Source organism: Terrapene carolina, unplaced genomic scaffold, assembly GCF_002925995.2.
Source record: "Terrapene carolina triunguis isolate 2854851 unplaced genomic scaffold, T_m_triunguis-2.0 Scaffold231, whole genome shotgun sequence".
Classification (NCBI taxonomy): Eukaryota; Metazoa; Chordata; order Testudines; family Emydidae; genus Terrapene; species Terrapene triunguis.
In genome coordinates this window covers 17,329,183-17,344,227 of record NW_020664582.1, presented here as the reverse complement: position 1 = coordinate 17,344,227, position 15,045 = coordinate 17,329,183, and the positions used below count along the sequence as shown (strand labels likewise).

At 38.9% G+C, this 15,045-nt stretch overlaps 1 protein-coding gene across 8 annotated transcripts in view; it reads right to left on the bottom strand.

Moving 5' to 3' along the window:
- Positions 1–15,045, bottom strand: part of NCOR1 (nuclear receptor corepressor 1) — a 105,157-nt gene that overhangs the window by 69,642 nt on the left and 20,470 nt on the right. For 5 of the 8 annotated variants that reach the window (XM_029912517.1, XM_024218481.2, XM_024218483.2 and 2 more), the window contains exons 2-7: positions 13,826–14,000; positions 10,517–10,653; positions 9,974–10,033; positions 8,066–8,258; positions 4,327–4,509; positions 2,121–2,234 (exon numbers count right to left, since the gene is read on the bottom strand). In XM_029912517.1, coding sequence (XP_029768377.1) covers positions 2,121–2,234; positions 4,327–4,509; positions 8,066–8,258; positions 9,974–10,033; positions 10,517–10,653; positions 13,826–13,933 — 795 coding nt within the window. In that variant the 5' untranslated portion in view covers positions 13,934–14,000. The remainder of the gene's footprint in view (positions 1–2,120; positions 2,235–4,326; positions 4,510–8,065; positions 8,259–9,973; positions 10,034–10,516; positions 10,654–13,825; positions 14,001–15,045) is intronic. The other 3 variants (XM_024218489.2, XM_029912519.1, XM_024218491.2) reach the window with 1 other exon arrangement.

Below are 15,045 nucleotides of genomic sequence, written 5' to 3'. Positions count from 1 at the left end.
TCACCAACAGAAGTTGGTCCAATGAAGGATATTACCTCACCCACCCATTCTCTATAGTGAATCAAGTTAACATTTATAAATTGTCTATGGTTATTCCCCAGACCTCTATGTACTTGTCTGACTTTAAGCTGTGAACTCATCTGTGCAGGAACCATCCTTCTTAGGTGTTTGGAAAGCAACTAGCACACAGTGGGTCAGACTGCAAATAATTATCTGAAGGGGGGGAAATGTGCTCCATAGCCAGAGAAGCATGATTTAGAAAGGCTGGGTTAAGGCAGTCATTATAAAGGTAAAGACAAGGAGCAAATATACAAAAAATAAATCAACCCATATGTCCAATATGCCTTTTTTTAAAACTACACTTCACTATAGATTAACCCAACACATCCACCCACAGTGCTTGGTGAAAGTACAAAAAACTATCTTGTTCCTAAGGGAACAGAGTGAGTTACTCATCCAGCTTTCACAAGTTCATTTAATCCACCCATCCTTCTAAACCCTTTTTTTTTTTTTTTTTTTTTAGCAACCAGACTATGAGACTATGCAATATACTTATTTTTAAGCTGCTTCCTCTCTACAAGTTATCAGTTCTATAAGCTATTCCAGGGGGTTCACATGCCAGCAAAAATTAAACAAAAAAAAAAACCAAAGGTTATTTTTAGAAAGTGTGCTCTGCTAAATTCTACTACTTTTCTACATGTACTATTCTGAACTCAGAAAAATGAAAAATATTTTAGAACCCACAGCTGTGCAAAGTAATTGCATATCAGGAGAATGGTATAAAATTACCCTGGTATAAATGGTTTGTTTGGTCTCAAAACACATCTTGGGACTGAACTTTACCCCTCTTAGTTGAGTCACATTCTCTAAGCACAGCTGAGTATTAAAATCAAGAGTTGTACCCTTACAACGTCCACCCTCTAACCATGATGCTGCAAAGGGGACTACCTTCTTGCAAAACTGCAGAAAAAAACCAAACGAGTATTGCATACACAAATGTCACAATATTTGTGTAGCAGGCAGCAGAAATAACTTGGTTATATCTGCACTCTGCAAAATGCATGCCAAGTTATGCACCATCAATATGCTTAGGATTGTACAAGACATACAATGAAGTCAGACCCTGCCCTTGCTGAGTTGAACAAATCTTTGATTTTAGAATTGTTAATATTTCAAATTCAACATTTCCTAAAAAATGTGATTGGAACAGAGGGTGGGAAGGAAAAGAACCTCAATCTTTGAAGAATTAAAATCCTCACTGAAGAGGTCCACTGTTATAAATTAAAACTGTAAGAAAATGTAGAAGAGGTATAAACACCTGTCCAGAGTTCTGAGACCCTCCACAACTATTTTAAAATGCACATGAAGTACCATTAAAAACACTAATATTTTGCCCATGTAACTAACTAAAACAGTAAGGCACTCTTAGTTACCCCCTATACTTATAGTCCCCTAACCCAAAAATCCCTAGGAAAACCAAGAAATGGACTTCGAGAGCTGTTCAGCAGACTAACAGACCAGGGATCTGGTAGATCAGAGTTGCTGCAGTTTTGGTGTCACTGAAGTTCTGCTCTTTATTAGCCACTAATGCAGCATAAGCAGCTCTAAAAGTTTGCCCAAATATTTCATCTTTACATTCATCCATTCACCCAAATCCTTAAGTGTCAGAACTCAGACTTTTTAAAAGAGGCATGGAACGCCATGTTACACCCCATATTACTCATCTACAAAATTTAAATGAGAATTTACCACTCAGTCAGGCTTGCCAGTATTTATGTGATTAAAGACAATGCAGGAGATCAAACTCCATGAGGCACTAAAATGTTATCACAGCATCAATCCAGAGATTGGGGTCACACAGACTCATTTTCATTGCTTTTGTTTGTCAAACACCTTCAAGGCTCAAAACATTCTGAGATTCGGAATGAAAATCTCATGCAAGCATTTGTCATTAAAAGAGAAGTTACTATGTTCTGATTGAAAAATAATCAAAATGGTTAAATATGAAAAGATTGCAGCATATTTAAAAGATTGAATCAGCGCACAATGAGGAATGTAGCACAATGTGTAAGATTATATATAATCATGCTCAGCCAACCAAATCTAGGAAGCAAGCTTACCCGATTTTCATCATAAATAATTTGGACAATACTGCGGTGTTTCTGTTCCACTGGAGGAGGGGAGACAGGCCTCTCTGGCTCTGGAGGTTTAGCAGCTTCTTCTTCGAGTTGTTGCTAAGCGACGAGAGAAAGAAAATCAGCCATCCGCACCACGTTACCCTAACCAGTAATTAGTCACCAGAGATAAAATATGCATCTGATCAACAGTTTGCTCTGCCTGTCATTTCTTCATTTAATTTGCAAGGTATGAATGAACAGGGTTTAGTGCCGATAGAAGTGGCAACAAGACAGTATTTCTGCACTAATATTTGTAAACTAAACCTTTTTGAGGTGCACCCACATCTGTCAAACTGAAACAGGTCTGATTCAATTAAAAGCACAGTGCTGTGTTGTAGTTTATTAATAAAAATATTTAACTTTCAACCAAAATATTAAAGCCAAGGAACACCAATTGTCTCAGGCAATACTCCCCAAAAAAGTTTGACAGTATATTAAAATAATATACTTAAAATCCTGGTTGCTGATATGCTTTTGAACTCCTTATTTGAAGTAACTCCTGTCATCATTATTCTAACAATCCACAACGATACTTCATGGCAGAAATAAGTTACTGAACACACACACAGAAGTTTAAAAGGTTATAGTAACATCAAACAAATATATACAATATTTGTTTTTCACAGCAATTAACCTCTTGTGATTTGCCTCTCTCACCAAAACATTCCTTTATATATGAATCAATGTCAGTTTCATCTTTGTGCTGTAAATATCCTTCCCTCCTGCAAGCCAGAAATATACAATAAAGAAAAACATACACCTCCAATGTAATGGCTATGTCTACCCCCTTATACATGATTTGCTGTGTTATCGCGTCGTGTAAGAAATTAGCTTTTACAATTTTATAAAATACCACGTACAGAGAACAGGATCAAGTCCTAACTTTACAGTTCATTTAAAGTAGCTCAGAACTTAGAGTACAATTTTTTTTTTTAGTTTTAAGTCAGGGGTTCAATTAATGGTCCTATTTTAAAATAAATCTCTCTCTCTCTCAGAAATCTGCATGACCAGTCACTGATTTTGTACCCAAGGAAGTGACAGAGGCAAATCACAAGTGCTAATGTGTCAGTAAATATTGTAAGAGAGCCAGTCAAGTTCTCTTTTGCTGTTCTAATCTAAGGTCTAACAAGCTGGAATAAGAACTCATAAGACTGATTAAACGTTTCAAGACCATAATGCAGCATTTAGTTTGAAGTTGTTGCTCTTTTACTATATAGCTATTGATCTAAGCAAATTTACAGCAGAATAGTTACACAAGTCAATCCTGCATTAAATATATTGCTTTACTAAAAAAAAGTAAGATTTAAAAAAAATCACTTAAGATTAATGAATTCAAGATCTTAAAATTTAATGTTACCAATGTTTTTCTAAGTAGTTTTACTCTTAACATCTCTAGATTTATTTATTTTTTTAATATATAAACAAGATTCTTGGAAAAACTGCCAGCATTTATGAAGTAGATCAGGAGTTCCCAAACTGTGGTACACGAGATATCTCTGGGGGGGTACATGGAGAAATTACGTAATGGTGGATTTTATTTATTGCATTTTCATAATAGGCTACTCAGATGAAACTTTAAAACTCTGTGGGAATTTGTTATATAAAATATGGTAGTTAATTTACTTCAAGATGTAACAATGAGAACATAGAGATGCTGATGTACACAGCCCTCACCTCCAATCATCATACAAAGCGGGTTCAGTTGCCAAGCAACTGTCCAGTCTAACTGAGCTCAGAACTTAGTGAGGTTTTTTTTCAGTTGTATGTCACACTATAACTATATCTGTACATAACAGTGAAATATGGACAGATGGCTAAAGACAGATAGTGTTAAGAAGAAAAAGTATCAGTGATGAGAAGGGTAGGGGTATGCAGGCAACTGGTAAATCTGGAAGTGGGTACGTGGGCAGCTGTTAGATCTGGAAGGGGGTACACAGTAAGAAAAGCTTGGGAACATCTGAACTAGATTATTACATCTAACTCATTTAGAAGTTTATGTAGCACACATTGCTTACAGAACAAGCACTTTGACTCTTAAATTGTAATTAAGCAATTTGGTTTATTTATTTTTGCGAACACTTTAATATTGTGCTCTGCCAACTGAAAACAAAAATAGCACTGGTTATGGTGTTCTCTGTAGTTGACTTACTTGCTTTTTCTTCAGTTTAAGGATCTGCTGTTCCACTTTTGCAATTTCTCGATCTACACGATCCATGCTCTGTATCAACTCTTCCTTTGACAGTTTTGAAGGTGATGCATTCTGGTCCTCTCCACAGGGCTGACCAGAGATTGGAGAAGATGGCCCTTCATGCTTGCCTCCAAAAGCTGGTTCCTTAAATAAACAAGGAACAATTTGATCATATTTTCTTACATAATACTTAAAGACAGATAAATTAGTTATGTTACAATCTCCAGATGTAGTCTCAAATCTTAATACATAATGTTGTCCAATTATAAATTAAAGATAAAATTGACCAAAGCTTTCAGCCACTTACACTACTGCCTAGAATCATTTTAACACTGATAATTCTGAAGTTAAATTTAAGTTTCTAAAAGTACTCAGTTTTTCCTATCATTTTTACTTCATACAGCCCTGGAATTAACAAAAAGATCACAATCTTAAAAAATTTAGTTTCTATTTACATTTACAAGTATAGGGTCCCATTAGGGCCATCTTCAACTCTTCACAGGCATTCACGTTAAAGAGTAGACCTCTGAAGACATGTTTAAAGATAAACATGATGAACTCTTGAATGCACTGATGACTAAGGGCAGGTCTTCACTACCCGCCGGATCGGTGGGGTAGAGATTGCTCTATCGGGGATCGATTTATCACATCTCATCTAGACGCGGATAAATCGATCCCCGAACATGCTCCCCGTCAACTCTGGAACTCCAGCTCACGAGACGCAGAAGCGGAGTCGACGGGGGAGCGGCAGCAGTTGACTCGCTGCTGTCCTCACGGCCAGGTAAATCAACCTAAGATACGCTGACTTCAGCTACGCTATTTGCGTAGGTGAAGTTGCGTATCTTAGGTCAACCCCCCCCAAGTATAGACCAGGGCTAACTTGGAAAATGTATGCCTTATCCAAACCAGTCTCTCTGAAACAAATTAAGTGTTTTAGTTCCATATTTCCTGAAGGTACCTTAAATTGTGTATAAGATTGAGACAGTGCATTTCAGTACACCACTTGGATAAAAATTATTCATAACTAAATTAAAACATAACATTGCACACATCTGACTGGCTCCTCCAATGCCCCTTTGAGCTTCTCTCTGCAATGCAACAGAGCAAGATATTAAGATACTGTATCATGTTAACATGATTTTACTTAAAGCTCACAGAAAGGTCCTGTATTTAGAATATGAAAAGCCGCAGTAAATAATTAAAGGCAGTACAAAAATACACTATCCAAAATTTGTTGAAAAATGGGTACCACCCATTAGCTTTTGAATCCATACTTAGGCATCTAATAAAAATAAATTGCCTCATTTTCTAAAATGCTGAGCGCCTAGCATATTCCATTTAAGCCACCATTCAAAACTCAGTCCACTTGTTTAAGAGTTTAAGTATAAATTTAGGAAACCTGGGGTTAGTCTCTACACACAGAAATTGCACCAGCTTAACTCAAGTTTCTACCACAGATGTATCCAATCTTTATCTGACTTAAATGTATGTAGTTCCCCTCTGTGGATGCTCTTAACTAGACTGACTTAGAAACAGATTTAGTTAGTGCAATCTGAGTGTATAGACCAGGCTTAACTTTAGGCACACACATTTTAAAATCTTGGCCATTGTTTATAATTCATGCTCAATCTAGAGAAATACTTCACCAATTTATACTTCACAGGACCTTTCAGCTAGGGATTAAAGCATCTCATTCATTAAAACTTAACACCTTGTAGGTAGGTTGCATCATTTTACAGATGGGAAAAATTTAGGTACAAAGAGGCTAAGTGACTTGCTGCATAACCTTGAGCAAGTCAATGGCACAGTCAGAAACAGAACTCCAGTCACCTGATTTACAATCCCCTGCTCTAGCTCAGGGGTGGGCAAACGTTTTGGCCCGAGGGCCATATCGGGGTTGCGCAACTGTATGGAGGGCTGGGTAGGGAAGGCTGTGCCTCCCCATACAGCCTGGCCCCTGCCCCCTATCAGACCCCTCCCACTTCCCGCCCCCTGACTACCCCCTCCTCAGAACCCCCAACCCATCTGGCTCCTTGTCCCCTGACCCCCCCCCCAGGACCCCCGCCCCCTTATCCAACCCCCCGGCTCCCTGTCCCCTGACCCCTATCTACACCCCCGCCCCGACAGCCCTCCGGGACTCCACCCCATCCAACCACCCTCTGCTCCTCGTCCCCTGACCACACCCTCCCAGTACCCCCCCCCCGCCCCCAACCTCCCCCCACGGCCCCCCCCCCCCCATCCACATCCCCGCCCCCTGACAAGCCCCCCGGGACTCCCACTCCCAACCCTCCCTGTTCCCCATTCCTGACTGCCCCCCCAACCTCTGCCCCATCCAACAGCCTCCTCGTCCCTGAGTGCCCCCCAGAACCCCCCGCTCCCTTACCCAACCCAACCAGCTCCCGGCCCCCTTACCAGCAGCAGGAGCTCGCAGCCGCGACACCCAGCCAGAGCTAGCTGCACTCCCCACGCTGCCCAGCGGGAACAGCGGGCCAGAGCGCAGCCTGCGCGGCGGCGTGGCTACGGGGGAGAGGCTGGGGACTAGGCTCCCTGGCCGGGAGCTCAGGAGCCAGGCAGGACAGTCCCGTGGGCTGGATGTGGCCCGCGGGCCGTAGTTTGCCCATGTCTGCTCTAGCAGAGAATACTGTCTTCTCCTTAACATGGTTAAAGTGTCAGATGAAGGAGTTAAGATAACCTGTTGTCAGGTTTCTCCCAATATTTTCTGCAAAAAGGGAACTCTTACTCATACAGGGAAAGGTAGCCCTTTGTACGTTACCTATTATGAACCATGTTATTCCGGATCAATGCAAAGACCTATTTCCATTGTGAAAGATGGAACAAAAACTTAAGGTTGTTAAAGTAATAAGTCTACATTATTTATTATTTGCTTTATGGTAGAGTATAGAGACCCAATCCAGAGTGGGGCTCCACGTGCACAAACACATTAGATACCGTTCACCTAACGAGCTTATAATCCAAGCAGACATGTCATATGGTGTGAGGGGAAACAGAGGTAAAGAGAGGTTTAGTGAATTGCAGAATAGTGGCAAAGCCAGGAATAAAGCATAGGGGTCCTGAGCCCCAATCCAGCAATCACTGGGCAACTCTGCCTCTCAAAGTCTTTCATGCAAAGTCACAGAAGGGCAACACTTTTCAATTAAATAAATAGGCTGCATTCTAGGCCTATTATATTTCCAAATGCAAGGAAGTGTCTTGGAGATTTGCAAAGGGAAAGGCATTTCAGCTGTTTTGTCGGTCACCATCTGCTGGCAGTTTAGGACTGGAGCAGAGATCACTACACTAATACTTTTTCAACAGAAACCTACATATAATATTGCTGAAGTTTTGTTTTTTTTAAATTAAACTCAAGTGGCAGCTATAAATTGAGTGTTCCAACATTCTGTACTAGAAACAATTAACCTTCAAGCAGATTATGCAACTTACTGGGATGGTTTTTTTTTTACTACTCCAACACATAGCTAGTGAGCACACTACTATAACTTGCAACTATACTTGTGAACAAAACAGGTTTCTAAAAAGTGAGCAGTCAATATTCAAATAGCTCATCACGGAAATGGTGTAATTTGATAATTTAAAAATTGTAATACTATTTTTAGCCACAACAATCTTTAAAATTGTCATCTAATCAATTTTCTAACATATTAAGGCACACCTTCAATATTGCAACAAAAACTGTCTTTACCTTCTTAATATCTGCAGATCGCAATCCCTCCTGTAGAGGATGTACTAAAGGCAGGACAGCAGTACTAACACGCTGAAAGTGGGAATCTGAAACTTGTTCAAGACGTGGTCGCTTAGATTCCAACGAATCATGATCAGTCTGTGACGGACCTGGGTGAAATTGCTGCTCATAGCCAGTTCTCCTTTCCTGAGGCCTAAGGAACAAAAGAGATTGTAAAAACAATTAAATAAAAAATATACATCTATCAAAAAAACTCTATATGGTGCATAATTTAATTGTTGTATCCCATTTCCAAGACTATAGGGAAGAGTGTCACAAAACTCTTTCTAAATAGTGAGGAGGCCAAAAGTTTTTAAGTGGTATATTGCAGAAAATTGGCTTTTATTTTTAAAGTGGATTTTGACTAAAAGTTCATTTAAGCCCACAAACAGATCATTTAAATGCTCATCACTTCACAGCAGACCATGAAACTTATGCCATTACTACAAATATATCTGAAAACAGGTTTGGGTCAAGAAAGAGCATCAAAAAGACTTCACATCAGTAAGTTTAGTATTGCATTCCACAGAATTATGCAAAAGCACAAGTAGTTCAATTATTTTTTTCTTCTGAAGAAATTTTAAATACATATAAAAACTATCTAAATTAGTAACTGAAGTTATCTGGAACTTGGTCTACATCACACTCTCAAGTTCAAGTACTTGTCAGTAGTGCTCTACCATCTATGTTGGGGGCTGGGAAGTGATTTAGTGACTCTTCCTGCTCATTTTTTTCCAAAGCAAAATAGCAGCATCACTAGCTTCTTTGCAGTGAATTACACAGGATGTCAATAAGATATCTCATATGCTTCACCACTTTCTTAGAAGATTTCATTAGAAGAGATGACAGTAGCTTCCTGTATTTTGCCAAAACTGGTGAATGAGCTTTTCACAATTTGAGAACAGCTTTTTGTCCTTTTACCTGCGGTAGGTTATCAAAGCACTCTAGTACTTAGATGGCACTAAACCAAATCCAGCTGTCTTCTTTGTAAATTGCAAGATGAAGACAATTAGTTAATCTCAGATCCAGTATTTGGGAATTATTTCTGGGAATACTCCAATTTAGCATCCAGAGTTGGGGAGCTATTCATTTATTTTACACACTAAATATCACCAGAGTAATGATCAGCACAGACCACTTCTGATCTGTGATCAGAGTGAGCCATGAGCAACACTGCATCTGAAGTAGTGTAAGTGCAAGGCAGGAGTACAATTTCACCTCACTGCAAGGAGTATCATATGCATACCTCTGTGCATCAGAATGTGATTATACCAATGAGTGAGTAAAACAATCACGATACTTAACTTTCCCCTACACAGTTGGGCATTCCCAGTATCTAAAATGTATTCAGATAATTAAAATCTCATTCAGATCTGTGGCTGAATTAATCTTTATAATTATTTTCAAGTCTGGTATTCAAAGCACACCGCATACCTCTTAGTTGTAAATCCAGTTAAATACAATTATTTAATAAACGTTAATCAGTATTTAGCTGACATTTACTGCCTTAAGTTACATCAGTGCAAAGCATATTTAGTTGCTATAAAGCAAACCGTTTTTAATTTAAAAAAAGACAGACAGCCGCTTTCATGACAGTAACAGTCAACTATAGCACTGCAATATTAATCTGCTGGAGCCAAAACAGCAGTCATATCTATTTACCATACAAGCAGGACTGGTTTAATAAACAAACTTGCAAAACAGTCGCAAGAACATTTGACTCTGAACTATGTCAAGTGATGTAAATTGTTTTATTGCTTTGTTGCCAAAAATCACCACCAATTGCTTGCATTTTTGCACCACATTTAAGTATTTTATACTGTTATGACAAATTAAACAACCCAACTAGCTCTGCTGCTTCTTACTTACCTAGACAGACAAATACCCTCTGCTGAATATTCAAGTGTATGAATTTTATCCCAGTGAAATCTAGGAAACATGATGGATAATATTCACACTGTGATGATTCTTTAATTTTGCTGTATAACTTCACTTGTCACTGTATCTCAAAGAAACAAACATTACACACTTATGGCCAAAATATTTCTAAAGAACTAGTTTGTGATATGCACGAGGGTTCTCAGTTGCTTGCTAAGAAAGTTGTTGGGAGAGGTGGGGGGAAGTGAAGCACAGGTGTCACTTCCTATCTAGGAAACAAACATCTTATTTAAGCCAAGTGGGCTGGGGAGTTGTGCAATGGGATTTAAACAAGGCAAATCTAAAATATTGTCAAATACCATAAACAAACCAATACTGTTAGTTAATGGAGAACCCTGTGCTTAATAAAGCTAAGTCCTTAAGCAAGAACTGTGGAAGCAGACTTTTTAATTATGAATATATACCTTTTATAAAGTCTGGTTCAACTCATAACAGATTTATCTTGTATCTAAAAGTAAAACAGAATGCCCTTACCTGTCAGAGCCTGGGTGAAATTCAGAAAGTAAGGAAGGCCGTCGACGAAGTTGCTGCTGCTGCTGCTGCTGCTGCAAGAGTTGAGTTGCTTGACTGACTTCCAGATGAGAAGAACGATAATCAGGAACTGCAAACTCCTAAATGAAAAATAGTCCTGACATTTAAGCAAGAATGAAAATTCAAAAGCTATGACACTGAGCCAAAGTACTCAGGAGATGAAGGAATCATGGTTTCTGAATAATTCTTGCAAATCAAGACTGGATTCTCTCAGCTTGCGTCAAGCTAACAGCTAAGTCTTAAAATGACAAGTTTCTTTTAGACATTTTTTGGATGGCCAAAAGAAATAGATTAGAGAAATAGAGTCATAAAATCCACTATCACAGTCGTCACAGGAATTGCAAAGTAATTTGGAGCCCAAAAGAGAGGAGGTCTGGTAATGGGGGCAATATAAAGAAAATAAGAGTGAAATTCACATACTCATTCCTAGTGAATATATTCAGACCTGTCTAGGGAAAAATGATAGCATCTATACACTGGCAGACACGTACAGTGACTAAATTAGACCAGGTTTGAGGTCCAAGACTCAATATGCTCAGTCCTGGACAAGTGCCAGAAGAGCTTTGTTAACCAAAGCTTGACACAGATTTAAACTCAGAGATTATAAGAAATGAAAGCTCTGTGCCATATGAAAGCTTGGAATAACAACTTGCAAATGGTAGGACATTAATATTTAGCTCCAGTTGTTCATGGGAGATTAGCTGCTACAATCACATGGGAACAGTTGCAAAGATGCAGTACAGATATTCTAAGGACCAGTCAACTTTTAAAACCATTATTTTAGACATGATTGGAAAGAAACAGTTTTATATCCCCAATACTATATCATGAGTACAGAATACTATCCACTGAAGTATCAGAACTCAACATACAAGTGGCTTTAAACTGTCCAGTTACCACACAAATTCTCCATTTTGAAAGATCCTTTGGTAAGAGCTAAAGTTTAAGGTTTCAAATAGGTTTTAAAAAAAACAAGAGATAAGAATGTAATATTTTGAATGTTTTAGCAATTGTAAATGTTTGCTTCTAAAGACATGTCACTAGCAATTCTTAACCAAATTCAATGATGACACCACGAAATATGCAACAGAATAGCCCCTCAATTTACCTTCATGGACCCAAGTCACAAACGACACCACAGAAATGTGTTTTTTTGCCTCAAGGGTATCAGTTTTCTACATTTGCAGCTCAAGATATTTTGAAATGTGACATTGTATTCAGCATGATACAGAACAGGCAAAGATGCGACCCATGGAGTTTACAATCAAAGGGAGGTTTAGAAGACACTAATCTAAACAACAACATTTATTCTAACATGGGTCTTTTTATATATTTCCGTTTTCTTTAAAACACAATGAACACTAACTCTTAACATGCAAAATAACTCTCAACCCGCTCATTAGCCAGGAAATTTATCCTGCTTCCCACCAGTGAAGACAGAGCACATAGGAGGCCAGATCTTCAATCCCTCGAGTCCCCTTTGCATTACTCCAGTTGGTGCAACATGGACTCTAAGCTACATTAAGGCAGCAGCTGAGGATTTCTCTAGTGTAAGGGAACCCTGATATAGTGAGCCCTACACCAGTCCTTCCCAGCCAACCCAGCATGGGCACATCCTAGGGCAGGTTGGGGGTGAGTGAAGGCAAGGCCAGAGTGCAATTCATCTTGGTAATCCTAGCAAGCAGAACAGCACTTTGGAGACCGGTATTCATGGACACAAGCGAGAGCTGCCCCAAGTTGAATAACTTGCCCCAAGGGCCAGTTTGGCTCCTGCTACCCCTAGATGATCGGGGGTGGTGGTGGAGGAAATCAATGGGAAAGTAGTATTGTAAACCCACATTACTCCCCACACACACATCCAGGTGTACTAAGTATTGCTTTGGCATACCCAGGGATCTAGTTCAATGTTCTTATAGGGAAGGAAGAGGAGGAGCTAGGCAATGGTAAGCTCTCATGGAGAGCTCCTGGGCCCCAGAGTAGAGACACTCCCTCCCTTCCTGAGACTGACCTCTTATGGCACTTGTAGGAACCATTCTGTCACAGCATTTGACAGGTCACTTTTTAACTCAGAAAACGTTATTAGATTTGTCAAAGATTATATAAAAATCATCTTTGCACATTGTTGAAAAATTAGTGTTTCCATTGCACAGAAATCCAGCCTCTCTTCAATGTTGGCTACACCTAGACTAGTAGTTAAGCATTACTAGATTAAAAGTAAGACCAAAAAAAGAAAATGATTTTCAATGAGTTCCTTGGGGATTGTGTGTTCCAATTAGGACAAAACCCACCACAAAAATAGAAAAGTTGTATTAATTTCACAACATATAGTACTATATTCAAAAGACATTTAAATCTTCTTGATTTTAATCCCAAGAGAGCCAAGCCAACAAACAGAAGATGTGTGCAGTTTATAAAATCTAACATTTTCAGCAAAAAAAAAACTTTTTTGACCAACTATTTATCAAACCAAAATTGGCAGCAGCTTTGCTCAGTGGTCAAAATGTCTCCTCTGTCATTCCACTCTGGTTTACACATATTTACATTTGAGTTTTCAACATTAAAAATAAAACCAGAGGAAGTGAGAATCAAAAAAGACTGCCTTATTTTAGAGAGAAGATTCTCTATTTGCCAAATATATATTGCTACTCCACTCACTTTGCACACTAAGACAAACTAACTAAACACTGAAACAGATAACATTTTTCTTGAGGGGATTTACAGAAATGAAAATAGGAAGTAGCACATAACTGACAATCTGAACATTTCACTTAGGACGCCTGCACGGTTTTAATATTTTGGTAGACTACTACTAATATATCATCATAACAGTCTTACCACCTTGGGCTGGGATCTCACCAGATTTCACAAATTACAGTGCTGCAGGAAGTAAGGATAAACTCAAACCCCTTTGACACAATACCTCGTTATCGAGTTAGGGAGCAATATAATGCTGGAAGGGACACCTTTTAGATAAGGCATTAAAATACAGACAAACATTTAAAACCATATCCCACATTTTGTTTAATTAGAGGTATTGACCTTGGTGCACTGGCCAAATTCCATCAAAGGAAGACAGAACATAAGTATGTAAATTCCCCTCATCAGTTTTATTTAGGTTCAATACTCTGAAATTTCATTGTTTTTCAAAACATCAATGGCCTAGGATTAAGTAGGTAAAAATACACATTTGGCATGAGCAAAATACCTGAATGATAGGTTCAGGCTGTAATCTGCATGGTATCTGCTCCTTACCTGCTGATGTCGAGGGTTAGAGAAGGTGTACTGGACAGAGTGAGTAGGATAACGACTCTGTTCTGTGCTGAATGCTCCTTGGTTAGGAGGGTAGCCCGAACTTGACATTATCAGAGAAGGAGTCTTCACAAACTGAGATCAACACGAGCAAGCAATCATGTTTCTAGGAAACCGCCTAAAGGGGAAAAAAGAACACTGATAAGCAATGAAGTACCAGATGTACTTCCAACACATTATAACCATAGTCACCTAAGCAAAACAACCATTACCAGTAAAAGCTTCTCCACGCGCCCGATACATTTATTCAATAGGTTGCTCTAGTTTGAATCCTGTTAGCTGTTCTTAAATGGGCTCAAAAACAGAGGGGTCAGCATTAGCTACAAAAGGGTTTGAAAATTATATTGTCAGAGTACATCATTTTAACAGTCAATTTAATTAGAAAGATTTTACTTTTTAAATAGGTCACTTAAAGGAGTTCTTATATAGCCAAATGGTATGGTGGTAATTACCTTAAGATAAAGTGTAATGAGCTAAATTCACCTCTTTTCTTCGGGAACTTTTTTTTTTTTTAAATGGATATGAATGGTTCCGTACTGCCTTATTAAGTGAATCTTGAGGCCAGATGGGTCAGTATTCACTATGTCACCAGTTCTATTGGACCCTACAAAAAGTTATTACTATTGAATGGCAGCTTGGCAGCCTTAGTTCTTAGGTAGGCAGGCACGCATAAAAGCCATTATTAAAAATGGCATCCTTGTTAGCAGTCTCAGGCTATGTCTACACTCCACTCCAGTATGGACTACAGTGATGTGAACTGCAAAGTGCTCCAAAGTGTTGTACTCTTAATGCCCTGTGTAGATACTGCTGGCAAAAACTAAAAGGTATCTAGTTTGCATAGAACCCATCCAAGACTGAGGCAATGCTTGTAGGAAGAAGCTTTGAAGAACTAGCCTTTTTTAAACACACAAACTCCATTACCGAGAACCTGTCTGAAGATAATTTAAAGCAGTCCACAGTCTTGGAAATTCTTATTGCTACTGGATATCCAAATCTGCAACTAGCCAGAAGAGCGTGCCCCCATCGGGGGGGGGGGGGGCAAGATCTGGACATGGTGATACATGCACTTGTGACCTCTGTACTTAGTTATCACTTTCATCCAAGAACGAAGGCACACACCTTGAAATAATTCCAGCTGAGAAAATTCAGCAACCCATCTGCTT